Genomic DNA, 26,679 nt, shown 5'->3' with positions numbered 1-26,679 from the left:
GCATCTGAATACAAGTTCCTGAGTAAAAATAAGTTTTCATTTCTCTTGGATAAATGCCCAACAGTGGAACTGCTAAGTAGTGTGGCAAGTCCATTTTTAGTTTTGAAAGAAACAGCCAAACTATTTGCCAGAGTCAGATTATTTACTTTTGGAATTTAATTATGACTCAATCCCTAGAAAGTTATTCCACTGTTTACCTCTTTCTGATTAGAGAACTATCCTTCTAAGAGTCCTGTGGAGTCAGATGGACCTGGATTCAGATCTTGCTTCAATCACTAATTAACTGGGTGAGCTTGTACAATATATTTAACTTTTTTGAGTCTCAGATTCCCTATTTGAAAACTAGGGATAACAATGCCCAAGATAGTAAGGATTTAACAACATCAACATGTAAAACATTGAGAGTAGAGTGTCTGGTAGACAGTAGCAAGTTAATGCTAGCTCTCTTCCCACTCCACGGCAAAATAACGATCAAACATTACTCCCAACATTTTTGGTATCTGAAATTTTAAAAATCCAAGCAAAGCATAATACTAGCTCCTTTTGTACATGTTCTTTTTTTTCCCACTAAATTAAGTAAATTCCTTATGCAAAATTTTTCCTTGGAAAAACCATTTTCCCTTTCTTCCTCTCAATTACAGACTTGCTTTATTGTGCTTCACAGATCTTGTATTTTTTACAAATTGAAGGTTTATGACAACCCTGGATTGAGCAAATCTATTGGTGCCATTTTTCCAACTGCAGTTGCTCACTTAGTGTTTCTGTGTCACATTTTGGTAATTCTTCCAATATTTCAAACTTTTTCACTACTTTTATATTTGTCATGGTGATCTTTGATGTGGGGATTCCCTAGCAGTCCAGTGATTAGGACTCATCGCTTCCAATGCTATGGGCCTGGGTTCAATCCCTGGTCGGGGACCTAAGATACTGCAAGCTGTGCAGCGCAGCCAAAAAAAAAAAAAAATTGATGTTACTATTGTAATTATTTGGGGGTACCACAAACAATGCCCATATAAGATGGCAAACTTAATCAATAAATGTGTGGGTTCTGACTGCTCCACCCACCAGCCACTCCCATCTCTCTCCCTCTCCTTGGGCCTCCCTATTCTCTGAGACACAACAATATTGGAATTAGGCCAATTAATAACCCCACCATGATCTCTAAGTGTTCAAATGAAAACAAGAGTCACTTACTTTCAATCAAAAGCAAGAAATTATTAAGCTTAGTGAGGAAAGTATGTCAAAAGCCAAGATAGGCCGGAAGCTAGCCCTCTTCCCCAAACAGTTAGCTGCATTGTGAATGCAAAGGAAAAGTTCTTGAAGGAAATTTAAAGTGCTACTCCAGCGAACACAAGAATGATAAGTGAAACAGCCTTATTGCTGATACGGAGAAAGTTTTAGTGGTCTGGATAGAAGATCAAACCAACCACAACGTTCCCTTAAGCCAAAGCCTAACCCAGAGCAAGGCCCTAACTCTCTTTAATTCTATGAAGCCTGAGAGAGGTGAGAAAGCTGAAGAAAAGTTTGAAGCTAGCAGAGGTTGGTTCATGAGGTTTAAGGAAAGAAGCCATCTCCATAACATAAAAATGCAAGGGGAAACAGCAAATGCTGATATAAAAGCTGCAGCAAGTTATCTAGATTCCAGATCTAGCCAAGATAATTAATGAAGGAGGTGAAACTAAGCAACAGATTTTCAATGTAGATGAAACATCCTTCTACTGGAAGAAGATGACATCTAGGACTTTCATACCTAGAGAGGAGAAGTCAATGCCTGGCTTCAAAGCTTCAAAGGACAGGCTGACTCTCTTTTAGGGACTAAGTCAGCGAGTGACTTTAGATTGGAGCAAATGTTCATTTACCATTTTGAAAATCCTAGGGCCCTTAAGAATTATGTTAAATCTCCTCTGCCTGTGCTCTATAAATGGAATAACAAAGCCCGTATGACAGCACATCTGTTTACAACATGGTTTACTGAATATTTTAAGCCCACTGTTGAGACCTACTGCTCAGGGAAAAAAAAGATTCCTTTCAAAATATGACTGCTCATTGATAATGCACCTGGTTACCTGAGAGCTCTGATGGAGATGTACAGTGAGATTAATGCTGTTTTCATGTCTGCTAACACAACATCCATTCTGCAGCCCATAAATCAAGGAGTAATTTTCACTTTCAAGTCTTATTATTTAAGAAATACATCTTATAAGGCTATAGTTGCCATAGATAGATTCCTCTGATGGACCTGTGCAAAGTTAATTGAGAACCTTCCGAAAAGGACTCACCATTCTAGATAATTAAGAACATTCATGATTCATGGGAAGAGGTCAAAAGATCAACGTTAACAGTGGTTTGGAAGAAGTTGATTCCAATCTTCATGGATGACTTTGTAGAGTTCAAGACTTCAGTGGAGGAAGTAACTGCAGATGTAGTGGAAAGAGCAAGAGAACTAGCATTAGAAGTGGAGCCTGAAGATGTGACTGAATTGCTGCAATCTCATGATAAAACTTGAACGGATGAGAAGTTGCTTCTTATGGATGAGCAAAGAAAGTGGTTTCTTGAGATGAAATCTACCCGTAGTAAAGAGGCTGTAAATATTGTTGATATGACAACAAAGGACTTAGACTATTACATAAACTGGCTGATAAAGCAGTGGCACTGTTTGAGAGGATCGGCTCCAGTTTTGAAGGAAGTTCTACTGTGGGCAAAATGCTATCAAACAGCATCGCCTACTACAGAGGAATCATTCATGAAAGGAAGAGCCAATCGATTCGGCAAAATTTACTCTTAGTTTAAGAAATTGCCACAGCCACCCCAACCTTCAGCAACCACCTCCCTGGTCAGTCAGCAGCATAACATCAATGCAAAGCCCTCTGTCAGCAAAGAGATTACGACTCGCTGAAGGCTCAGGTGACGATTAGCACTTTTAATAATAAACTATGTTTTAATTAAGGCACTTACATTGTATTTTTTTAGACATGATGCTATTGCATACTTAACAGACTACAGTATAGTGTAAACATAACTTTTATATGCACTGGGAAACCAAAACATTCACGGAACTGGCTTTATTGTGATATTCACTTTACTGCAGTGGTCTGAAACCAAACCAGTAATATCTCTGAGGTGTGCCTGCATATTTGCTGAAGTAATTTTCACAACTCTTGGCAGCAGAAATGAATTGGTGTATCTCTATTATGTTCTGTGGTTTTTCTCTCTTCCAGGTCAGTGAACAATTTCCTGATGACTGGTCCAAAGGTAAGAAAAAAAAATTCCTTTGACTTATCTGGATTTCACTCAGCTTCTTGACTGAAGACTACACATGTCAATATATTTTATTAAATCTTTTATTATGCTATATATATTATAGGCAGAAAAACTGGCACAGAAAGGGTTAGGGACACACCCCAAACCGCACAGCAAACTAGTGTCAGAGCCAGGACAGGAACTCAGGAATATTAACTCTGAATTTATGGCCAGAATTTCCAGAGCCAGAAAAGTTTTCTTTCGCAGTGTCAGGCTACAGTCACCCATCCTTCTCAGCGCAGGGTGGGAGGCTGTCTTCCATCTTTAAAGTGCTGGCACTGTACTACATGATCTCTAAGGACATTTCCAGCTTACAAAATGTTCTCTTCTAAGCTAGTAGTAGGATGAAAACAGCTGAAAATTCATGAATTATGTAATTGAGGCTCATTTTGGAGTGACAGAATAGTATAATGAATAGAGGCAGTGAGGTCTAGAGTCTAATGAAACCGATTTTCATTCCTACTTTAAACATTTGTTAGTGGTGGGACCTTGGGCAAACTGTTTTCCATCACCTCTCTGAGCCTTAGGTTTCTACCTAAGTTTATTTGTGATGTTATTTGTGATGTTAAAAGCATATTTAAAGTGCTTACTCTGTCATTATTTTGGAGGGATGGGAGTGCACAGGAAAAGAGGTGCTTGGCCACTTAAGGGCAAATGCCTCCCAAGTTCAGTTGCTGTGAGTCTGAAGTTTGACCCCTGTGTCCCTGCAGGCTTACTTGATCTACTCCAGCAGCGTGGCAGCTGGTGCCCAGAGTGGTATTGAAGAATGCAAATACCAGTTTGCCTGGGACCGCTGGAACTGCCCTGAGAGAGCCCTGCAGCTGTCCAGCCATGGCGGCCTTCGCAGTGGTAAGGAAAGCCTTGGCCACAGCTCCCTGGACCCCCTGGCCATAGGTTAGAGCCCCACTCTCCACGGATGGCCCCCTGCCTCCTCTACACCCTTGTTCTCAGCTGGTCTCTGCTCTCAGGTCATTGCCCTCTCCAGCATCTTCTCTGTTCCTTCTCCAGCTCCTCTTTCCTACCTAGAGAGCTTTTTTCTTTCTTCCCCAACACCCTCAATGCTCAACAAATGGACCTATACCACCCTCAGTCTCCCGGCTGGCTAAAGGCTTCCTCAAAATATAAATAAGGTAGGTAGGGGTCGTAAATCTTCATGCCTCTTAGCCCCTTCCTTCAGCAGGCTTAGCAGAGAGGTACAGGGCAAGTGGGAACTGACTTGGAGCCCAGATTCCCATGGAGAAGATAAAAAGCGGCCATGCAAGGAAATGAAAGAGCTGCCAATCAGTGGTTCTTTTCAGGACTAGCTAGCACCTGCCTCTCAGACTTCAATGTTCCAGGAGGAAGTGGGGATGGGTTCTTTACAACCTAACCTTCAGATTCTCCCCCATTCCTTTCTTGGGCTCCTTCCCACCTAAATCGCACCCATATCAACAATAATCTAGCCACTCAGTCATAAAACGTGTGACCTGAAAAGATGGGAAGGAAGAAGAGCAGGGCTGAGACCAGGGCCGGAGCAGACCCTGGAAGAGAATAAGGTACATTATAAAGGTGGGGAAATAGAATGGAGCAGGGAGAGGAGGGTATAATGATGGTATTAAAGGTATGTCTTTGGGCTGTAACTCCTCCCTCTAACTCACTCAATTTTGGGTTCCTGTCAGCTAATCGGGAGACAGCATTTGTACATGCCATCAGTTCTGCCGGGGTCATGTACACTCTGACTAGAAACTGCAGCCTTGGGGATTTTGACAACTGTGGCTGTGATGACTCCCGCAATGGGCAACTGGGTGAGTAGTGATCTTGGGGGTGGGTAGGGCAGCCCAGTGAAGTTCACTGAAGTAATGAAAAGCTTGGTGGGTACTTGGTGGGGTGAAGAAGAGTTGTGTTCTTCTAAATCTGAGGAAAATCAGGGCGAACCAGTTTGAGCCCAAACCCTACAGTGACAAACCAGGCTAAATGTAGCTGGGGACCCTTCTCTGACTGGGTGGTTTCCTTAATTTAAACACAATAACGATAACGGAAGAACCCTGCCTTCAGAATCAGTCCTATTACTGTCTCAAACATAGGGGGAACACCCTTCCATGCTGCCTATCCCTAGCTCCTTTCCACTGTTTACCTCCACTATCCTTTCCAACCCCCTGCCCTGCAGCTCAACTGCCAACTGCTGTTCCATATCTGAATTGCCCTTCTCTCTCCCCCTCAATGCTGTGCTTTCCTCACCTTTGTTGCACCATTATGTCCCTTCCAGGCGTCAGTCGCTGGCGGAGGTCTGCACACTCTGCCCAAAGGCCAGAAACATAGTAACAGGGTGAGCAGGCACCTGTCTCACTTGGCAGCTACTCATGTCCTGGAGTCCTGGGCACGGGATTGGCTGAAGCTGGAAGTAGGAGCACAAAGGTGGCAAAAACAAATCTAGGGTGAAACTAATTTGGAGACAGGGCACTCGCCCCACCTGAACCCTTCCCCACCTCAGATCCCCCAAACCCACTTAGAACCAGCAGCCCAGGAGGCTCCGGGCCGTCCTTTCTTCCCACTGCCTTTTTTCCAGGGGGTCAAGGCTGGCTGTGGGGAGGCTGCAGCGACAACGTGGGCTTCGGAGAGGCAATATCCAAGCAGTTCGTCGATGCCCTGGAGACAGGACAGGATGCTCGGGCAGCCATGAACCTGCACAACAACGAGGCTGGCCGCAAGGTGAGTCCTGCAGCCCCTGGGGTCAGGCAGCTGGCTCCATCCACTACCAGCCCTAGGTGCGGACGGCTCTTCAATTCATTCATCAGATTGGGGAATCGCGGCATCGAGGCGGCTGGCCACGTAGACTAGCTAGAATCCTCGCAACCCGCCAGAGGGTGACACTCCCCAGGCGCTTAATCCCTGGCCCGCTCACTCCTAGCTCTCTTCCCAGGCGGTGAAGGGCACCATGAAACGCACGTGTAAGTGCCACGGCGTGTCTGGCAGCTGCACCACGCAGACCTGCTGGCTGCAGCTGCCTGAGTTCCGAGAGGTGGGCGCGCACCTGAAAGAGAAGTACCACGCAGCTCTCAAGGTGGACCTGCTGCAGGGTGCTGGCAACAGCGCGGCGGGCCGCGGCGCCATCGCAGACACCTTTCGCTCCATCTCCACGAGGGAGCTGGTGCACCTGGAGGACTCCCCAGACTACTGCCTGGAGAACAAAACTCTAGGACTGCTGGGCACCGAAGGCAGAGAGTGCCTGCGGCGCGGCCGGGCCCTGGGCCGCTGGGAGCGCCGAAGCTGCCGTCGGCTCTGTGGGGACTGTGGGCTAGCGGTGGAGGAGCGCCGCGCCGAGACCGTGTCCAGCTGCAACTGCAAGTTCCACTGGTGCTGCGCGGTCCGCTGCGAGCAGTGCCGCCGCCGGGTCACCAAGTACTTCTGCAGTCGCGCGGACCGGCCGCGGGGCGGCGCGGCGCACAAACCCGGGAGAAAACCCTAAGGGTCCCCTTCCCCACTCTCCTTTCCCAATCTGTCCTTGGCTTCTTTTAGAGACCCCAGTAGTAGAGGAATCTAGGGAATAGGGACCCCACACTACCAAGGCCAGGGATCCCGAGAGAGAGAGAGAGAGAGACGCTGTAATCTCTCCTGTGCTTGCCACTTTCCAACCTGTTTCCACAATTCCTCTGCTGACTCCTCGCACTGTCTGCATCGTCTGCTCACCACACTTAGGTCTGAGAACCCTCTGTTCTGAGATTCTGAGCTACTGATCTTCCTTGGAGTAGGAAGAGAATAGGCGTTCCTCCTCCCGGTCCCAGCTGCCCTAACGCCTGGCCTAGCCTGTGGAGAGCTTAGGAACTGGAAGAGCCCTTCAGAGATAGGCAGGGCCCAGGGAAAACACGGCTTTTTTCTTTTACCCGTCTCCCCCCTCCCCCCATCCCCACCCCTCCCCCTCCATTTTCTGCTGCCAGCTGTCATAGCCATATCTTCCTTCTGCAGAGGCCCTCCTGTGCTTCTGATTCCCTAACTGCTAGCATAGACTCCCCAGGAATCTCTGCTTTCTCTCCCCCTTTTCCTTCTTTCCTTCCCTGAAGGGATACTGAGGAAACTGACCCAGGAAAAAGCATGTCTTTGGAGGTTGGTTCCTAGAAGCAGGGGTTGAAGATGGAGGAAATGGGAACCCTAGAACGCTGACTTGCTGGAAACCAAGGATGCCACTCATCCTTGTGCTACCATGTCTCTAATGGACTTTGCCAGTGGGGCAATGACCTTCCTAGACAATCACCCAAGGTGCTCCAGACACATACCCACGACATCTAGGAATGATGTAAGGGCAGACTGCCAGTCATTTCCTACACTTTAAAGTAACCTCCTGCCTGCTCCTAACCTATAGCCTCCTAGCAACCAACTTTACCTCTTCTCTTTCCCCAAAGGATCTTATTCCCCTGAGCCAAGACTGAGATAAATAAAGCTAATTTCCCATTCAGACCCTGGTTTGCACCTCTGAAGACAGGTCATGAGGAAGGAGAAGCTGGGACCCTTCCTTTTCACTAACCTGGTTCTCAAACAGGCAGGATTCAGGCACTGGATACTTTCCTTCAATACATAAACTTCCTGCAATGAAACTGTTAATAGGAAGTTCAGCACCTTGAACCTTAATTTATTGCAGTCACTGTGACATGTGCCTTTTTTTCAGGTATTGAACTTATCCTTGGGGATATGGGGAAGAGCGTGTATAAGATATAACCTCTAGGTCCTCTCCTCCCTCCCACCTTGCCAGGATACTATCCTCCTGTGAGCCTCACTTCCCTGATGGCCTAAGTAGTTATCCTGGCCTGACGGAGGTTAATCTGCCAAGGATTAGTAAATCATCCCCATAAATCTTCCACTAATACATTCACTTAGCTAAGACCTTGCTGCTGGTTGTGCTTGAGTCTTCTGGTTCTCTTCTCAGAAAGCAGCAGTACAACAGGGACTTAGTGAAATAGGGCTCTGGGAAGGGAAGAACTAATCCCTGACAGACCCTCTGCAGCCCAAGGAGCTTGCCGGTCATCTCCCTTCCGCTAGGCTGGTCCTGGGTCATAGGCACCAGGTAGCCCCGCAGCCCTTCCGGAGCAGAACTGGTCAAATGCTAGACAACTTCATCTCACCTCTTGTAGAGGAGGAGAAAGCACAGAGGAGGTGTGGCTCCAAGTGGGTAAAATGGGTGGAGGCTCTAAAGACTGACCAGTGACAGTGGAAAGGCTCCCATATTCCAAATTGACACAATGGCCAGGTCAGACCTCAAATCCCTGGCCTCATCCCTACACATCTTCTGGTCCCACTAACACTTACTGAGGAGAGAGGTTCCCCTTCCCTCCTTACAGGGGACATGATTCCCTCAGGGTCTCCTAGTGCTTCATTTCCAGTTCCATCAGCAAAAGGCCTTTTGCTCCTTCCCTCAGCTTTGATCTGGGCCTCTTGAATCTCCCAACTCGCCCTTCGTCCCTAATCAAGCAGCAGCATGTACTAACTTGGCTGTCTCAGTTGGCAGAATTACTTGATAGTGTACAGTAAGAAAATCTGGCAAGGCAGCTAGAAAATATAAAAGTACAATGTTGCAAAGGAAAGCTACATTCTCCAGGAGGTCTCTCTGCATACAAGTAGGAGAACTATTGTCCTCCACATTTGATAACTCCAGGTCAGTACTTGAAACATGTCATGCTGCCAGAAAGTTCCTTCATACGTTATTGTTTTGTATTCCCAAATGGATATGATTGGTACCGCATTCATTTGCATCTATAAAGAAAAAAATACTGAGCTACCTTAGATCTGGATTGCCTTTTTCCCCCTCTTGCGTTACCTCTTCATTCATTTATTCATTCAACGAACACCAGAGTGGAAATACAGTGGTGAACAACACACTGACCTCCTGCATTCATGGAGTGTTAGGTTCTCTCTTATAATCTATCACCAGTGCTGTGTTCCCCTTTATAAATGTGGACAACCAGACCGGTCGCTTGGGAAGACACCTTCGAGGTCAGCTAGTGAAACCTTCTGTTTTACAGATTTAAACTGATGCTGAGAAAGATGTGTGGCTTGTTCCACCAACTAGTAAGGTACCGTGGGGTGAGTCCTGGAACCCAGGCCCCTTCCCTCCTCTTGTGTGCTCTTTAGGAGTCCATCTGTCTCAGCCAGGGGACAGAAGCAGAGGGAGGTCCTGAGAAGTGACAAGGACGCTGGGTGGAGGGGACAAAACACTGTCTCCTTCCTGTCCCTAGCCTGTGAGCCTACACACAGGCAGGGCTTTCTTTTCTTGAAAAGAATCGCAGCCTCAACTGGCCTTAGCAGCAGGTTAGGGCAAAGACAGAGACAGGGTCGTGCTCAGCGCTGGCGTTGCTGGTGGTGGTGGGAGGGAAGGGCAGGCCAGGGCACTCGCCTATTGTGGGTCTGGATTGGATGCTTCCACTCATTCATTTCCTTTTAATTAACCCGCATTCCTGGAGGAGAAATATTTATGTTGGCTCCCATAGAGGCAATCCGCAGACTGGAAAGAAGGGGGAAGAAAGCCTGCCTTAGCAAAACAATATCTCTAAAGAGCTCAAGAAGAGAAAATAAGAGAACAAAATGCCATTAAAATAGCCTTCTACCCCCACCGGAGTCAATGAAAACTTCATTTCACATGCTAATCCCCCACTCCGCCCCCTTCTCTTCTCATAACACCTTTCCCGAAAAGTGTTTGGGAAAAGTCTTCGCAGTCAGTACACAGCTCCCCGCAGCTCAGACTTCTCCTTGTGTTAGTTCAGGGCCCCAAGTGAGGCTCTCGCTCCAGCAGCGGCTTTTTTCTCCCCACCTTTAATTTAAACAAAGACTTCGGAGTTCATCAACCTCCCACTGAAATTCACAGCTGCTGAACAAACTAATCCCCTCTCCCCGCCTTTCTTTCCTTCAATGGGCTCTTGGCTTCAAAGACACTTTGGGAAAGGACTTTGCTGGGGCTCAAACTGCTTCATCAATAGAAGTTAGTGCAAGTATTATCTGAAGAGCAAGTGGCTTTACAAACAAATACTGCCTAACAATCCTTTCCTCCCAAACACACACATCTAGCCCGCAGACATGATGCGATCTACAACAGGATTAGAGATCGTAACCCTGGCTTCACACCCAGCCCCTTTTGTGTAGCTGAGCTCAGCCCTGAAGTGGTGTGGGGAAAACCCTGAAGCTGAATGTCAGGCACGGATGGAGACACACACACACAGCAGAGTGACCATAAACGCTGCAAGGAGAGCCTAATTCAGTGCCACCTCCTTTCTTCAACTCGCCTGACTTCCTATCTGTCCACAAGCCTCTCCTCTGTCTTATTAGGGTATAGGGAACAAGAACAAAGAAGACTGGGAAGACAGATAAGAGCAAAATAGGACCTAGAGGAGATAATAATTGGGAGATGACAGAGGAAACCAAACTAAAGCCGCTTTATTGCACATAAAGTACATCAGTGCTTCAAATGCAGAGTCCAACCATGAAAGCGCAGCCAGAGAAGGCAGCCCTGAGAAGTGTGGGGCTGGGGGAAGAGGGCCTCCAAGCCTTGAAGAACAGTGCTAGAAGACTCTTTCATTAATATGGCTCCTATTCCAGAACCTGGCTTCTAATCACAGAATGAGTGGTCTAGGCCTTGGGCCAGGGATCAGGCAGGCTGAGTCAGGGGCCACTCCCCACAGGTAGTGGTCCCTCTGTTCCTATCCCATAGCCTAAGACAGCTCTCAGCAAAAGGTATCCCATCCACCCTCCACCTCACCTAGCCCATCCTTAACAATGCTGGCAGTTGAGAGGTCCCTTCTTAAAAGGGTCTGAGTTCCTTCTTTTCATTGTGCTCAGCACCCATCCCTCATGTGTATGATTTGTTCAAAGGGTGAACCGCAGTCAACTCTACCCCAGCCTCTGTGGCTCAGAGAAGTATGAACCTGGAAATATGAAGTCAGAGGCAAGGAAAAGGTAAAGTCAGGCTCATAACCCACAGAACGGGAAAGACAAAAGACCCACAAGATGGGTACAGTCGAGGTAGACTTGGAAATAATGATCCTGCTCACCCTCTCAGAAGCCACTTAGAATATCCCTGGGGGAGAAGACACACTGCGCCAGGCCCTGTTGGAGTACAGTTTTAGGGAAAGTGAAGAAGAACAGGCTGAGAGACCCCTGAGCAGATCCCAGAGGGCCACGCATAAAGGGGTGGAGAGCAGGCACTCTGCTGGTTGGGAGCCAAGCCTACAGCATCAAATACCTGGCAGCAAGGGAAGAGGGCTAGGAAAAACAAACGGAATCTGTTCCAAAATTCCCCTTTCCTGCAGGAAGGAGTTAAGTAACAGTAGAAGTGGCCTCCTGGCAAGAGGAGCTGCCTGGTCTAGATGTGTAGCTTAAGAGCGATGGTGAGGACAGACTTCAGGACAGGCATGAAGCTGGAGACCTCGCTGAAGCTGCTGCAGCTCACCACCTGAGCATGCACAGCGAGGCCCCGCTCAAAGCTTCCTGCATCCACACACCGGGCAACCTCGTGGAGCCCAGCCAGGACAGGAGGCGAGAGCTGTGGAAGAATTAGCCCGCAGTCAGTAAGCCCAACCCCACCCCTACTCTGGAGGCATGGAAGGGAGAAGAGAGGACTTAAGTTCTAGAGCCCAGTCCAGGCAAGATGTCTATATTCTGTAAGGAACCCAGGGTCGGTGAGGCCCATAGGAAGGGCCACTGGGCACCTTTTGGCCACGGGGGAAGGTGGAAGAGCAGGAGGCAGAGGAGCACCACTGACTGTACTTACTGCCCCTTCGCAGAGCTTCTCATACAGACATTCTAGACGTTGGGCTGCGTCATCCAGCTTCCGTTTTGTCTTCTGCAGGGAGGGAAGTGGATTCTGATTCCAGCTACTATGCCTAACACTACACAGAACCATAAAGAATCACGGTACCTTAGAGCTAGAATGGCTTAATGCTCTTTCATTTCACGGAGGACATAAAGGAGACCTGAAGAGGCCAAGTGACTCGCTCAAGCTGACACAGCCAGGAATGAATGGCAGGTCTCCTCACTCCTGGTCTCACCCTCCTTGCAGTACTCCCTGCAGCCTTTCCAAGAGCTAGGTCTCAGTGTTGTTTGGTCTTGCTACCAAGGAGATAACCTCCAGACCAGACAAGTCCTCCCCAACTCCACATGGACATCAAACAAGTATAAGATACAGGCAGCATGTCCAGGGACAGTAAGAAGAGTCACACAGGCACTGGTCTACAGCTAAGGGATCCTGGGACCAGCTAGGGTAGGAGGGGAGCAACGTGGGGAAGGTTCAGACTCACTACATCAGTGGCAGACAGGGAGCAGCGCTGCAGAAGCGCCTCAAAACTGATATTCAAGGACTGATGTTCAGGGGGCAGCTCCTTCCTGTCCATCTTCGCATGTGGCCGCTGAAGTTGCTGAGGAGGGAGCAGGGACACAGGAGAGAGAGGCAAGCTGTCCTGCTCATTGCTCCCCTCAGGACTAGTCCTCAGTGACTTGTGGGTCACACTGCTCCCACTAGAGCAGAGCTGAGGAGGGGCATCCTCTCTTGTCTGCAGTAGGGACACTTGGTATCTGCCCCCCACCCCATCTCCTTCAGCCCAGAGTCTGCCTCCAACTTGAGGAATGAAGCCATCTACCATGCTCCTTGCTTTTCTATACCCAAGAAAAGGTTTCCAAGAGGAGGGAAACACATCATTCCTGTCACCTACAGGCTAAGTTCTCCTGGGGCTCCAGGGGGAGCATGACACACTGGGGAGAGCAGGCTGTGAGGAAAGGACCCCTCGTGGCTCAGGGGTGAGGCACATAACTGGAGCAGTAATTGGTGCTGGGGGCATAAATGTCTCTGGCAACTAAAGAGAGAGAAAAGAAAGGCACGTGAGTCTAAGCTGAAAGATTCCTTCGGCCCTACTTTGAGGGAGTGGCAGAAATCATGAATGAACGAGGGCACAGAATAGTAAGTGGGGAACCTGGAAGTGAGAAGATGGTGAATGTGTATAAGAAGGAAAGAGGAGGGAGCTGAGGGGAGAAGAGTGAGTGGGGAAAGCAGAACGGGAAGGACCAGGCTGCTTTCTGTACGGAACTAGAGTGTGGGTCGTCGGTGAATGTATAAGGGGTTGAGTGGGGGGAGATGTGTTGACCTCTTTCCTCTGGAGGTTTCCCCTGGGCACTGGAGCATTTTCCAAGGAATCTTGAGGTCCTGAATAGTATAAATATAGAGGTATTTTAGGGGCATGATCAAAAACACTGGAATTTTTGGTCTGAAGACCAGGAAAATTATTTTAGTTGGAGTTTGCCACACCTCCCTCCACAGACCAGCCACACTCTGAGTTGACATTCTCCAACCCCAATTCATTGGCTTGAGGAAAGAGACTCCCAAGGTGGTAGCGGGGAGGGGAGGAGAGGGAGGCCATGGGAGAAGACTGACCTGGCTGAGGAGTCAAGATGCCAGTGGTTGGGAAGACATCGGTGCATGGAGCACCTGGCCCTCCTGGAGGGTGTGCTGCAGAGAAGGTGACAGGAGGGGCTGGTGGCTGGGAGCTCATAGGGTTGAAGCCTGGTGCTCTCACAGGAAGCAGAGGGAGCCGTTGAGGAGTCTCAGGCAGGGAGGCAGAACCAGCCTGCATAATGTCTGGGGGTGCTGTGGGTGGACCAGGAAGAGGCCATGTTCCAAGGAATCCCACGGGGTTAGGAGCTTGCACCCTTTGCCCTCCTGACAGCTGCGGCTGAGATAAAGCTGAAATGGGATAGAAACAGGTCATTTGCCACCAAATTTCAATTTGGGAGAGACTCAGAGCACATCAGGAGGAATAAAGCAGCAATAAAAAGAAAACTATAATAATAATAAATAACTAATACATGTGTATGGAGATCTACCATTTACGAAGTACTTTTAACTATATTCCTTATTTGACCCTCAGAACAATCCTGTGGGGTTGAAATGACCAACATAACAACCACTCTCAATTTTCAAAAGAAACAAAGTGGCTAGGTATATTGCCCACAGGTACAAAGTCAGTAACTGACAGTACTGAGAATTCAGAATTCAAACTCTAAGCTCCTCTCACTAGATAGACATACTGCCTCCCAAATCCATTCTGGCCATGACAGATGTTTTCCTCTGTGCTCTGCCTAGACAGGTCTTCACTCAGTCACTCACCAGGCCTTACCCCAGGGACCACAGGCAAAGACTGGGCTTCCTGGAACCCAGATGGCCTGTAGTCACTTGTATTCTGCATTCTGGAGCCCTGATAAGGGCTAGGACGGGAAGGTGTCAAGGGCATCACAAGTGATGACGGAGGTGTAAAAATCCTTGGCCTTGGAGATGGAGCCAGAACCTGATGGAAGAGAAGAAAGGGTCAGCACTTGGAAAGAAAAAGAAAGGTAAGTAACTGAAAACAGGAAAACAACAAAGAAAATGAAACAAAATACTAATTCTTAAAAAATACTAATTCTTAAAAAAAATAACTTTACATTCATAAACTTGACAACTTAGAAAAAACAGACCAATTCCTCAAGAACCACAAACTACCAAAACTCAGCCAAAATTAAATAGAAAACCTGAATATTTCTGTAACTATTAAAGGAATTAAATTTGTAATTCAAAAGCTCCCCCCCCCAAAAAATCTCGAGGCCTAGATAGTTTCACTGGAGAATTTTACCAAACATTCAGAGAATTAACACAAAGTTTACATAATCTCTTCCAGAATATAGAAGAAGGAACATTTCCTAACTCACTTTATGAGGTCAGCACTACCCTGATACTAACACTACAAAATAAAACTACAGACCAATATTTCTCATAAACTTAGACACAAAAAGCCTCAGCAAAGGTGGGAATGTGAATTGGTACAGCCACTATGGAGAACAGTATGGAGGTTCCTTAAAAAACTAAAAATAGAACTGCCATATGATCCAGCAATCCCACTACTAGGCATATACCCTGAGAAAACCATAATTCAAAAAGAGACATGTACCAAAATGTTCATTGCAGCTCTATTCACAATAGCCCGGAGCTGGAAACAACCTAAGTGACCATCATCGGATGAATGGATAAAGAAGATGTGGCACATATATATACAATGGAATATTACTCAGCCATAAAAAGAAACGAAACTGAGCTATTTGTAATGAGGTGGATAGACCTAGAGTCTGTCATACAGAGTGAAGTAAGTCAGAAAGAGAAAGACAAATACTGTATGCTAACACATATATATGGAATTAAAAAAAATGTCATGAAGAACCTAGGGGTAAAATGGGAATAAAGACACAGACCTACTTGAGAATGGACTTGAAGATATGGGGAGGGGGAAGGGTAAGCTGTGACAAAGCGAAAGAGAGGCATGGACATATATACACTACCAAACGTAAGGTAGATAGATAGTGGGAAGCAGCCACAGAGCACAGGGAGATCAGCTCGGTGCTTTGTGACCGCCTGGAGGGGTGGGATGGGGAGGGTGGGAGGGAGGGAGATGCATGAGGGAAGGGATGTGGGAACAGATGTATATGTATGACTGATTCACTTTGTTATAAAGCAGAAACTAATAAATAAAATAAAATAAAATTTTAAAAAAGCCTCAGCAAAATTTTAGCAAACCAAATCCAACAATGTATATAAAAATAATATACCACAACCAAATGAGATTTACCCCAGGTCATGCAATGCATATTATGATATATTTAAAAATCAATCAACGTAATCCACCATATCAACAGGTTAAAGAAGGAAAATCATTTGATCATATAAAATGATGCAGAAAAAAACATCTGACAAAGTTCAACACTGATTCATGATTCAGTACCCCAGGAATAGATGGAAAAACTTCCTTAGCCTTATAAAGAGCATCTACAAAAAACCTAGAGCTCCCATCATACTTAGTGGTGAAAGACTGAATGTTTTCCCTCTAAGACTGGAAACAAGTTTAGGGTGTTCACACTCACCATTCTTATTTTAGTACTACAATAAGGCAAGAGAAATTAAAGGCATACAATTTGGAAAAAAAGAAATAAAACTGTCTCTATTCACAGATGACATAACTATCTACATAGAAATTCCCAAGGAATCCACAAAACACTCCTAAAGCAAATAAATGAGTCCAGGAATCTCATTTATGAGCACTGAAAAGTCACGTGATACAAGATTAACACATAAACACCAATTACATTTCTATACACTGACAATAAACAAATGGAAACCAACATTAAAAATGCAATGCCATCTGATTTCAAATTGCTCAAGAGAAAATTAAATACTTATGTTTGAAATGAACAAAACATGTCAGGAGCTGTATGATGAAAATTATAAAGTGCTGATGGAGACAGTATTGGAGAGACATACCATGTTCATGTATGGGAAGACTCAATATAGTAAAGATGTCAACTATCCCTACATTAATCTATAGTTTTAATGCAATTCCTGTCCATTTCTGCAAGTTTCTTTTTAGATATAGGCAAACTTTCTCTAAAATTTATGTGAAAAGACACAGTCTTAGAATATCCAAAGCAATTTTGAAACAGAAAAATAAAGTAGGAGAAATTACTATTCCCCATGTCAAGACTTACTGATATAGAGGTAGTAATCAAGACAGAATGGTACTGGCAGAAGGACAGACACACAGATCAGTGGAACAGAACAGGGAACTGAGAAATAAGTCCATACGAATATGTCTGACTAATTTTTGACAAAGGAGCAAAATCAATTCAATGGAAGAGGAACAGCCTTTTCAATAAATGATTCTGGACATCCATTGGCAAAAAAAAAAAAAAAATGAAACCTGACCCAAACTTCACACTTCCACAAAAATTAACTCAAAGTGGAACATGGACTTAAATGTAAAACATAAAACTATGAAACTTCTAGAAAAAACACAGTAGTAAATTTGGGGGACCTTGGACTAGGCTAAGAGCTCTTAGACTTGACATGAAAAGCATGATCCATAGAAGGAAAACTTCATAAACTGGCCCTTCTAAAATTAAATTTTTTTGCTCTGTGAGGACTCTGTTAAAAAGATGAAGAGTAAAATTCTTACATGGTTACACACACCACACATACACACACACAAATAAGTACATGTAAAACCAGTGAAATCTGAATCTGTGGATTATACTAATGTCAGTATCTCAGCCTTGATATGGTATTGTGGTTGTGTGGGACACTGGCATGGGATGTGGTGGGCTTGGGATGCATGAGACTTCCCAATACATTTCATTGTATCTTCCTGTGAATCTGTAATTATTTCAAGATAGAAAAGAGAGAGTGAGAGGAAAGGGGGAGGGGAGGGAGGGAGAGAGAGCCAGCAAGTAGGGAAGGATAAGGAGGAGGAGGGAGGGGGAAGGTGAGGGAGGGAAGAAAATTAGGGTGGGAATTAAAGGTGGGACAGGATGAATCATCAGAACTTTTCTACCTGATACCTTTATCTACAATCTCCCTGCATTTTATTCCCCTCTAGTAGGCTCCTGGTCTCATAAATTAACAGCATCCTATCCATCTGGGCACTGTGGTCAGTCCCCCCATTTAGCACACTCCTCTTAACCATCACCAGTTTCTGTCAATTCTACCTACTAAATATCTCAAATCCAACCTCACTCTCTAGTTTCAGGTCTTTCATTCCCTCATCAACTCTTGCTTTAGCTTCCTAACCACCTATAGCCTTGCCCTTCCTAGACACATAGCTAGTCCTTCCCCTGCATAAGACCATTCAATAGCGCCTGCCTGCCTTCAGGGTCAAGTCTAAACTCTTTTTTAAATTAATTAATTAATTAATTAATGGCCGTGTCAGGTCTTCGTTGCTGTACGCCAGCTTTCTCTAGCTGTGGAGAGTGGGGGGCTATTCTTCATTGCAGTGCATGGGCTTCTCACTGCAGTGGCTTCTCTTGTTGCGGAGCACGCGCTCTAGGTGCGTGGGCTTCAGCAGTTGTGGCACGTGGGCTCAGTAGTTGTGGCGCACAGGCTTAGTTGCTCTGTGGCATGTAGGATCTTCCCGGACCAGGGCTCGAACCCATGTTGCCTGCATTGGCAGGAGGATTCTTAACCACTGCGCCATCATGGAAGTCCCTCAAATCTAAACTCAAACACAGAATGCCAGGTCTCTCCTGATCTAACTACCACTTGTTACCCCAGCTTCATCTAACTCAGTCCACTGCCACAAACACCTGTTTTGTAGCCCCATTAAAATGTTAGTCATTCCTCAAATGGGCTCTGCTTACTTTCCCTTCACTGCCTTTGTAGATGCCATTCCTCTGCTTGAAATAGCCTTCCTTACCTCTTCCTTTGCCTAAATAACTTTTAACCTTCAAGACTCAGATCAAACATCATACTCGTTCTGAAACATTCCCTGAACTTCCCCCATCCCCCAGTAAATTGCTTTCTTCTGTGTGATCTCATGGCTCTTTAATCATATCCCAATCATGGCATTTATGAATTTTACTGTAGTTAATTTTTACCTATCTTTCCTAGACTAGACTATGAGCTGATTAAGGGCAAGGATCATAGTTTGTGTACCTTTCTGTTCTAAGTGCCTAGTAGTTGTTCAATAAACAGTTATTAGAAAAATAACTGAATCCATACTTTATGAAGACAGGAATTTTCATCATTTTTTTCACTAATATATTCCAAGTGCCTAGAATCATGCCTGGCACTTGGTAGACACTTAACAGGTATTTTTGAATGAATGAACAAGCAATATCTTACCTGGTGGGAAGACTGGAATCCCAGTCTGGGAGATGATGTCTCTTGAGAGTGGGGAGCAGCTCCCACAATAACCCGGGGAAAGGGGAAAGGGGGAGACTGCTGGCCCAAGACACCAGAACCCTGGGCATGAAAAAGCCGACCTCTCAGCTGCTGAATTGGTGGCTATAAAAGTTATAATCATGAAGAACTGTGTTAAGTAAAGTTAAAACAAGCAAACATCCCCTCTTACAAGCCTGGCCCCACATAGCATTCAAACTTCAGCCGACCCTCTACATTTCAGCCATTAGAGGACTCAAAAGGTCTCTAATTCCTGCCAAACCTTTCTTCTTGCTGTTCTTTCTGCCTAGAATGCCTGACATCTTCTGGTAAGCTATTTTCTCTTTGAAGGTCCAGCTCAAATGTTTTAACCACTGGGAAGCCTTCTTTGACTTCTCCAGACAAAGCCAGCCCCTTGCCTATGAAGTCCCACAGTGCTTAGTATAAGCTTCTGTTATAGCAGGATAAATTAGTGATATCTGATTTTCCCCCAAGAGACTGTGAACCTCCTGAGGGACTAGATCTTATTTATCCTGGGAGCTTCAGCATTTAGCATAGTGCCTGGAACATGGAAGTGCTCAGCCAGTGTTAGATGACTGAATGAAATGGTTTGCTCTCTCCACATGCCCCCCTCACCTGAGCACTGTCACTGGGTAGGTAGCTCATGGCAGTGACCAGGCTGCCCTGGGCTGCCAGGAGGTTGGCATACTGAGTGATTCTGTAGGTTGTGGCAGGGCCTGGGCTCACCCCATCAGGACCCCGCAGTAGCTTCAAGCTCCTGTTAAGGACCATCACCTTCTCCATCAGGTCCTATAGGGACAAGGATAAGGGCAGTCAGCCCTCTTCAAAGCACATCCTGCTCTCCAAGCCCAGGCAGCTCAACCAAGGACTTCCCTGCTATGGGTATGAGGGCACCTGGCCATAGCCAGGTGCAGGTAGCAGGTGATGATATATAAGAGACATGACAGTCAGAGAAGGGCCACTTGGCTTCACTTCCCAAGCCGTTTGAGTCTTACACTCTTGTACATTTCTGCCTCCTCTTTTTGGATTTTTTTATCTTTTATGCTAATACATCATCAACTTCAGATTCTGTTATACTCTTATTTCATGTGTGACTTTGTCTCCGCATAAGTCTGTGACCCCCACCTTCTCTGGGTACCCACAGAGTAAGTATCTGGTACAATTTAGATACAGGACTTTTCACAGAAGCTAATAGAAGGCCCAAGCTCACAATTACTCAAATATAGAGTAAACTTATACACCCAAACCTGAAGTGGGAAAAAATTACGAAGGTTAATATCTAAGCAGCTGCTGCTCAGTCTCCCTTGACTGAGAAAGAAGGAAGATGATAGTTTATCCATGGAAAAGGTCCCAGACTTTAGGGGCCCTAATCTCTTCCCTAATACCCTGATTCCAGCCTGGTCACTCAGAAGACTCACCTCTGATGTTCCTGCAATCTCCACTGCTAGCCCCTCCTAAAGGCCTGGTGTGGAGGACCAGGGCCCTGCAGAGAAGGGGTACCCGTAGAGCCATGGGGGATGAAGCCAGGGGGCATTTTGCCCAGCACTCCGCCAGCCGCTCCACACTTCCTGAGCACACGTAACAGAGTCTGGCTTCAGAGGTTAGCGTCCTGCCACCCTCCTACTCCATGCGAGTCCCCAGCATGTCTGTAGAGAGACAGAAACTTCTTAAATGGCACAGCTTCCCTGTGCTCCTCCTCCTCCTGTTTGAAAACAGGTGGGGGACCATGAGCTATGGGACAAGGAGCCTCAGTGGCTTTAAGACAACAGTGAGGCTAATCCTGCTCTGCAGTGAAGGGCAAAACTCTTGCACTGAGATGTGATAAGAAAAAGTAAAAGAGGACCATAAATGCCCTCTGCTAAACGTAGAGGGATGCACTCTAGTCCCTGACAACATGGCTTGACCTCCCAGAGTTCAGGCCGCTCCTCTGTCTCCTCCCTCAGTGTATCCACTGACTCCATGCTAGAGTCACACCACTCCATCCTGGAGCTGAGGGTCACCTACCACAGAGCTCGGGGAATTTCTCTGGCCCTGAGTATGTCAGTAGCAAGGCCAGAGCCTCTCTCCAGTTCTTCAGGCTACAGGCACATACCATATCTTTCCAATTCTTCTGTATAACACAGGCTAGCAGCTGTAATGGGCAGAGAGGGAAGGAGGCCATCAGCCGTCCATCCAGTGTAGGCAGCAGGAGTCACACACACAGATGTGCTGAGAAAAGCCCCTCATAAGCAGCCTCCCTGTTAGACCACTGATTAGGGGCTAGTGGTAAGGTAGGGGTGGTTAAGAGTAGGGAGAGAGAGAGATAGGCAGATCGTCTAAACACCAGTCCCAAGGTATGGACATCCACTTGACAAGGCCCAAGTAATCCCCTCTCCTCCTCTCCTGCATGGTGGGCAGTTACCGGGGCAATTCTGGTTTTCTTCTTGGCCAAGTAGTGCTCCTGTGTTTGCTTCAGCAGATCTGCGCCCCCAGCCTGGGCCAGGATGATGGCATCAGCAAAGCACTCTTCCTTCAGACACAGCTCCCCAGCGGGGCCCAGTTCTCCAAGCAGGAGAGCCTGGCTCAGGAGTCCGTCTGTGTCTGTAGGTAGAGGCATGCCCTCTGCATCAGCCTGCCCTCAGAGCCTAGCTTCCTGTCCCCAGCAGGGCCCACAGCCCACCTCCTATACTCTGCATCCCTCAGTCTCCCTTGCCCCAAACTCCCAAAATTCATTCCCTCACGACAAAGTGTAGTGGGGTGTACTGGGTGCCCAGGTCCCGTGGTGACCCTCTAAGGACAGGGCCCAAGACAAGGCAGGGACTCGGGGGGCAGCATCACAGGTGTGACGTGTGCCTGCTCAACAAGAAGGGGGTCCCAGTTCTGGAAGCAAAAGACAGAAGGATAGAAGAAAATACCTTGGTGGAGGGCCTTCCATACAAAGGACCCATCCATGAAAATCTTCAGCCAGAGAGAGCTCGAACTGGTACAGAACCACCCAGCATTTGTGACCACAGGGGGAAGCAGGAGGCCGGGGACAAGAAGGGAACGTCCTCAAGTCCTGAGAACGCTAAGCCCACCCACTCCCACACAGAGGGTTCCTCTCCCTCAGGGTCAGGGTACCTTCTGTGATGGGGATCTCCCACGGAGTCATGTCCTGAGGGACCAGCTCATCAAAGAAGGTTGAGCAGGCAGAGGCTTCCTTGGTGGTATGTTTGGAGGTCTGTACAAAGAAGGACAGAGGTGGCTTCTTGGGAAATGAGCCTAGGAACAGAGAGCTGGCTTAGTAGCTCTCTCTGGGAGTGCTATTAAGAGTTGGCCCTTCGATAGAAATAAAAGCAAAAATAAACAAGTGGGACCTAATTAAACTTGCAAGCCTTTGCACAGCAAAGGAAAACATAGACAAAACAAAACAACAATGCATGGAATGGGAGAAAATATTTGCAAACGATGCGACCGGAAAGGGCTTAATTTCCAAAATATACAAAAAGCTCATACAACTCAACAACAAAAATACAACCCAAACGAAAAATGGGCAGAAGACCTAAATAGACATTTCTCCAAAGACGACATACAAATAGCCAACACGCACATGAAAAGATGCTCAACACTGCTAATTATTAGAGAAATGCACATCAAAACTACAATGAGATACCACCTCACACCGGTCAGAATGGCCATCATTAAAAAGTCTACAGGGACCTCCCTGGTGGCGCAGTCGTTAAGAATCCGCCTGCCAATGCAGGGAACACAGGTTCGAGCCCTGGTCCAGGAAGACCCCACATGCTGAGGAGCAACTAATCCTGTGTGCCACAACTACTGAGCCTGCGCTCTAGAGCCTACAAGCCACAACTACTGAGCCCATGTGCCACAACTACTGAAGCCCGCGCACCTAGAGCTCGTGCTCCACAACAAGAGAAGCCACCACAATGAGAAGTCCGCACACCGCAACGAAGAGTAGCCCCCGCTCACTGCAACTAGAGAAAGCCCACGCGCCGCAACAAAGACCCAATGCAGCCACAAATAAATAAATAAAATAAATAAATTTATTTTTTTAAAAAAGTCTACAAATAACAAATGCTGGAGAGGGTGTGGAGAAAAGGGAACCCTCCTACACTGTTGGTAGGAGTGTAAGCTGGTGCAGCCACTGTGGAAAACAGTATGGAGGTTCCTCAAAAAACTAAAAATAGAGTTGCCATATGATCCAGCAATCCCACTCCTGGGCATATATCCAGACAAAACTATAATTCAAAAGATACATGCACCCCTATGTTCACAGCGGCACTACTCACAATAGCCAAGACGTGGAAACAACCTAAATGTCCACCCACAGATGAATGGATAAAGAAGATGTGGTACATATATACAGTGGAATACTACTCAGCCATAAAAAAAATGAAATAATGCCATTTGCAACAACATGGATGGACCTAGAAATGATCATACTAAGTGAAGTAAGTCAGAAAGAGAAAGACAAATACCATATGATATCCCTTATATGTGGAATCTAAAATATGACACAAATGAAGTTATCTATCAATACAAAACAGACTCACAGACATAGAGAACAGACTTGTGGTTGCCAAGGAGGAGGGGGTGGGGGAGGGATGGAGTGGGAGTTTGGGATTAGCTGATGCCAACTAGTATAAATAGAATGGATAAACAACAAGGTCCTACTGTATAGCACAGGGAACTATATTCAATATCCTGTAATAAACCATACTGGGAAAGAATATTAAAAAGAATGTATGTATATCTGAATCACTTTGCTATACAGCAGAAATTAACACAACATTGTAAATCAACTACATTTCAATTAAAAAGAAAAGAGTTGGCCCTTAATGGGTAAAAAGCTGAAAGAATAACCAGGAATGGTCTGGGAAGCGCTCTACTTCATGGTTAAAACACAAGTCTACTCCTAGCCTAAAAGCCTAGGTCTCTGTGTCTCACTCTGGTTTTAAATGAGTGAGGAGTTTGAAGACTTCCATAGAAGCTGAGCACTTACTGAGAACAAAGCTTAGGGCTAGGAAGGGGAAGATACCCTAAAGGTAGATCTTCTATGCTACCCTAGGTTAGGCTGGCTGGGCTCCTACCGCACCTGGATGCAAAAGGCCTGTTGTCTGTTACTGTTGAGGTCAACTCCCTTGGGCTGAGGGCTCTCACCCAGCCCCAAATCACTCTTCCACCATGTGGCCACCTGCAGGGAGAGACTTATGAGTACCACTCTTCCCAGCACGAGGTCAAATAAGCATTATGCTTTCTTCCCACCTCCATACCCCACCAACTGGACTCGCTAAGATCCTTGAGGTATTTTCCTGGGAAAGAAAGAGACTACCTTCAGGAGGTAAAATGCTCGTATATGTATCAATGGAAGAGGTATTCTGAGATGGTTTCCACTGGCAGGCTTCTCTTTTCTGCATCAAGCACGTTTCTGATGTGAAAGCAGCTTACCTTCTTCTGAAGTTCTTCTTTATTGTATCCTAATAGTTTTAGGAATTTCATTCTGGAGTCCTTCTCTAAGGTCACCTAAGGAACCACAGAACATAGACATCTCCATTAAATGAATGTGAAAGCCGCCCTCCTGCACCAGCTGGACATCTGTGCCAGCGCACCCTCCAATGTAGTCCTCTGCACTACCAGAAGTGCCCACTGAGGCCAACACCATCTCTCCCCAGACTTGATTCCTGTTGGGGTGTTGGCAGATGTGTTAACAAACCCTTCCCCCTTCTGCAATGAGAACTGGACCTTCAGTTGACTTCCTAGATCTATTGCCCCGGTAGCCTGATAAGAGTAAAATGTCAGCTATGTTTCTAGGCAACACAGCTTGTGACTGGTAAATTGCATCTGGACCGGAACTATGTAAACTATAAATAATTGATGTGGACACCATGCTATGGGCTTCCCTGATAGCAAGGACTCCTGTACTAAACAGATCCCTTGCAGGGACCCTAGAAGCTATGCTTTTGGAGTTTGTACGAGAGATATTGGCTCTTGTGGGCCTAGGGCTTCCAAGCCAGGGCAGCTAGCGCACCAGCCTGATGTATATCTCATCTTCTTGCACCTGGGGAGCTGAAGGAGAGAACTCTAAGCTGCCTCATGGACTGTAACAAGGACTCCCACAGAAGAGAACCACCTGATGCTCCCTGATGCTGCCCTGCTGACAAGCTGTGGTTCCTGTCCCCTATCCTTCTGAGGAGACTGATGCCAAGTGAGCCTTCAGCAGTCTTATGAGTCTAAACGGCTAGGTGAGAAGACTCCTAAGTGAAGTTGCATGGATATAGTAAATGAAGTCAGCTTACCCACTCAGTGTTCCAGATACTAAGGGCCAAGGCTTCCTGAAGCCCTACCCTAATGGGCTAGCTGGCCTGGGCCCTTCATTTATCCTACACTGAACCATGAATTCTTACTATGATCTTTCTCATAATTTCTCAGGGCCCCCTTCTTCTTCTATCTTCTTCTCCTGGAGATGTTCATCGATACTCAGCTTCAGGACCATCATCATGGACAGCTCTTGTGTAGCTTTTAAATCAGACTCCCCTCTGTCCTATGGGCACCAATGCCTCCTTTGTTCAGCAGAGTAAAGGCTGAACTCCCGATTATTCCCTCTACTCTTTCCCACCCCACCATTCCTGGAGCTACTACCTGTATCCTGCTTATAACAATAGCATTATTTCTTACTATTTTCTTCCCACATCTTTTTCTAGCTTCATTCTACGGTTGATGATCTTCCTCAGATCCTTTTCTCCTTCTCAGATTCCTGGTGTCGACCTTCATAAAGTTCTAGTATATCTGAAGCACAGACTCCAAGTTCTTCTCAGAACCCCCAGGACAGGCCCTGTCCTTCTTTTTGCATTCTACTCTATAATCCCAAAGATATGACTAATCCTCTCACTGCCTGTCCAGTTATTTCTTTCTTTCTTCAGCTCTCTCCTCTCACATGCTCACTTCCTTTGACACGTAAAGCACTCATCATGGTGTCATAAGCAACCTGAAATTAAACTGATGCTGCAACTGAAGCCATGCCTCCAGAGTAGAGTGGGACTTGAGCCCTGAGTCCCACCACAATGACTTGCCTTGGGTTACCTGAAACAACTCAAAGCCTTCCAGCTGATCTTCTTCCCTTCCTTTCCCTTTCTTTCTTCTCCATTCCCATCACCTTAACTGCCCTGTGGCATGGCACTGTGAAAGCCTTCACCTTGGCTCTGGTAAAGTATCCAGGACATCAGCAACAGTAGAAAAAAGGCAAATGCTGCTTGTACTCTTCAGTTTCCCTAGCCATAAATGGTCTCTGAGCCTTGGGTAAAGGGTGAAGATTTTGTGCCCAGGGTGGGTGCCATGTAGGAAATATCCCAGCGGGGTTAGGCCCTCTGTAATCTGGGCCACGTGGTGGTTGTTGACAGAGGCTGGGGTGCCCGGCTTTGGAGAAACACTTCTGAGCAGCCAGCCTTCAGGCTTCCTACCTTCAGGAACTGCCAGAGCATCTTTTCGCTTTGCAGTGATGCTTGCTGGATCTTGTTCTGACAGTAATTCAGGAGATTTCCTGATCCCAGGCCCTTCTGCAGCTCAGCTGACCGCATGAGGAATTCAGGTTCTGTGGTGACCTGACGGATGAAGACTAGGTGGAGGCAAGGCTGTGGCACCTGATGGGCAGGGGTGCTGGGGAGGCCAAAGGTAACCAGCTTCCCCCCAAACTGGTGAGGAAA

The 26,679-nt window shown here is 46.5% G+C and overlaps 2 protein-coding genes and 1 long non-coding RNA gene across 3 annotated transcripts in view; 1 reads left to right on the top strand and 2 right to left on the bottom strand.

The window, feature by feature from the left end:
• Positions 1-2,245: 2,245 nt before the first annotated feature.
• Positions 2,246-7,137, bottom strand: LOC132491813 (uncharacterized). Its single transcript, XR_009532758.1, has 3 exons — positions 5,786-7,137; positions 5,518-5,674; positions 2,246-2,414 (listed from the first exon to the last, which is right to left on the bottom strand). It is a non-coding gene; the product is annotated as an uncharacterized LOC132491813 (long non-coding RNA).
• On the top strand, positions 3,226-6,745 carry WNT8B (Wnt family member 8B). Its single transcript, XM_060100722.1, has 5 exons — positions 3,226-3,252; positions 4,011-4,149; positions 4,959-5,084; positions 5,846-5,988; positions 6,200-6,745. Exons 1-5 carry the CDS (start codon positions 3,238-3,240, stop codon positions 6,743-6,745), a joined length of 969 nt encoding a protein of 322 aa, XP_059956705.1. The 5' UTR covers positions 3,226-3,237.
• A 1,791-nt stretch (positions 7,138-8,928) lies between the features above and the next one.
• SEC31B (SEC31 homolog B, COPII coat complex component) overlaps positions 8,929-26,679 on the bottom strand; it is a 34,022-nt gene continuing 16,271 nt past the window's right edge. The window contains 17 exon segments of the mRNA XM_060100734.1: positions 8,929-11,800; positions 12,029-12,100; positions 12,555-12,671; positions 12,962-13,016; positions 13,018-13,106; positions 13,395-13,453; positions 13,682-13,990; positions 14,414-14,591; positions 18,944-19,105; positions 19,616-19,789; positions 20,501-20,646; positions 21,005-21,131; positions 21,402-21,580; positions 22,100-22,199; positions 24,075-24,173; positions 24,428-24,502; positions 26,437-26,667. Coding sequence (XP_059956717.1) covers positions 11,621-11,800; positions 12,029-12,100; positions 12,555-12,671; positions 12,962-13,016; positions 13,018-13,106; positions 13,395-13,453; positions 13,682-13,990; positions 14,414-14,591; positions 18,944-19,105; positions 19,616-19,789; positions 20,501-20,646; positions 21,005-21,131; positions 21,402-21,580; positions 22,100-22,199; positions 24,075-24,173; positions 24,428-24,502; positions 26,437-26,667 — 2,352 coding nt within the window. The 3' untranslated portion in view covers positions 8,929-11,620.

Source organism: Mesoplodon densirostris, chromosome 1, assembly GCF_025265405.1.
Source record: "Mesoplodon densirostris isolate mMesDen1 chromosome 1, mMesDen1 primary haplotype, whole genome shotgun sequence".
In the NCBI taxonomy this organism is placed as follows: Eukaryota; Metazoa; Chordata; class Mammalia; order Artiodactyla; family Ziphiidae; genus Mesoplodon; species Mesoplodon densirostris.
Note: the sequence above shows the minus strand (reverse complement) of the source record. Positions and strands in the feature narration are given on the sequence as shown.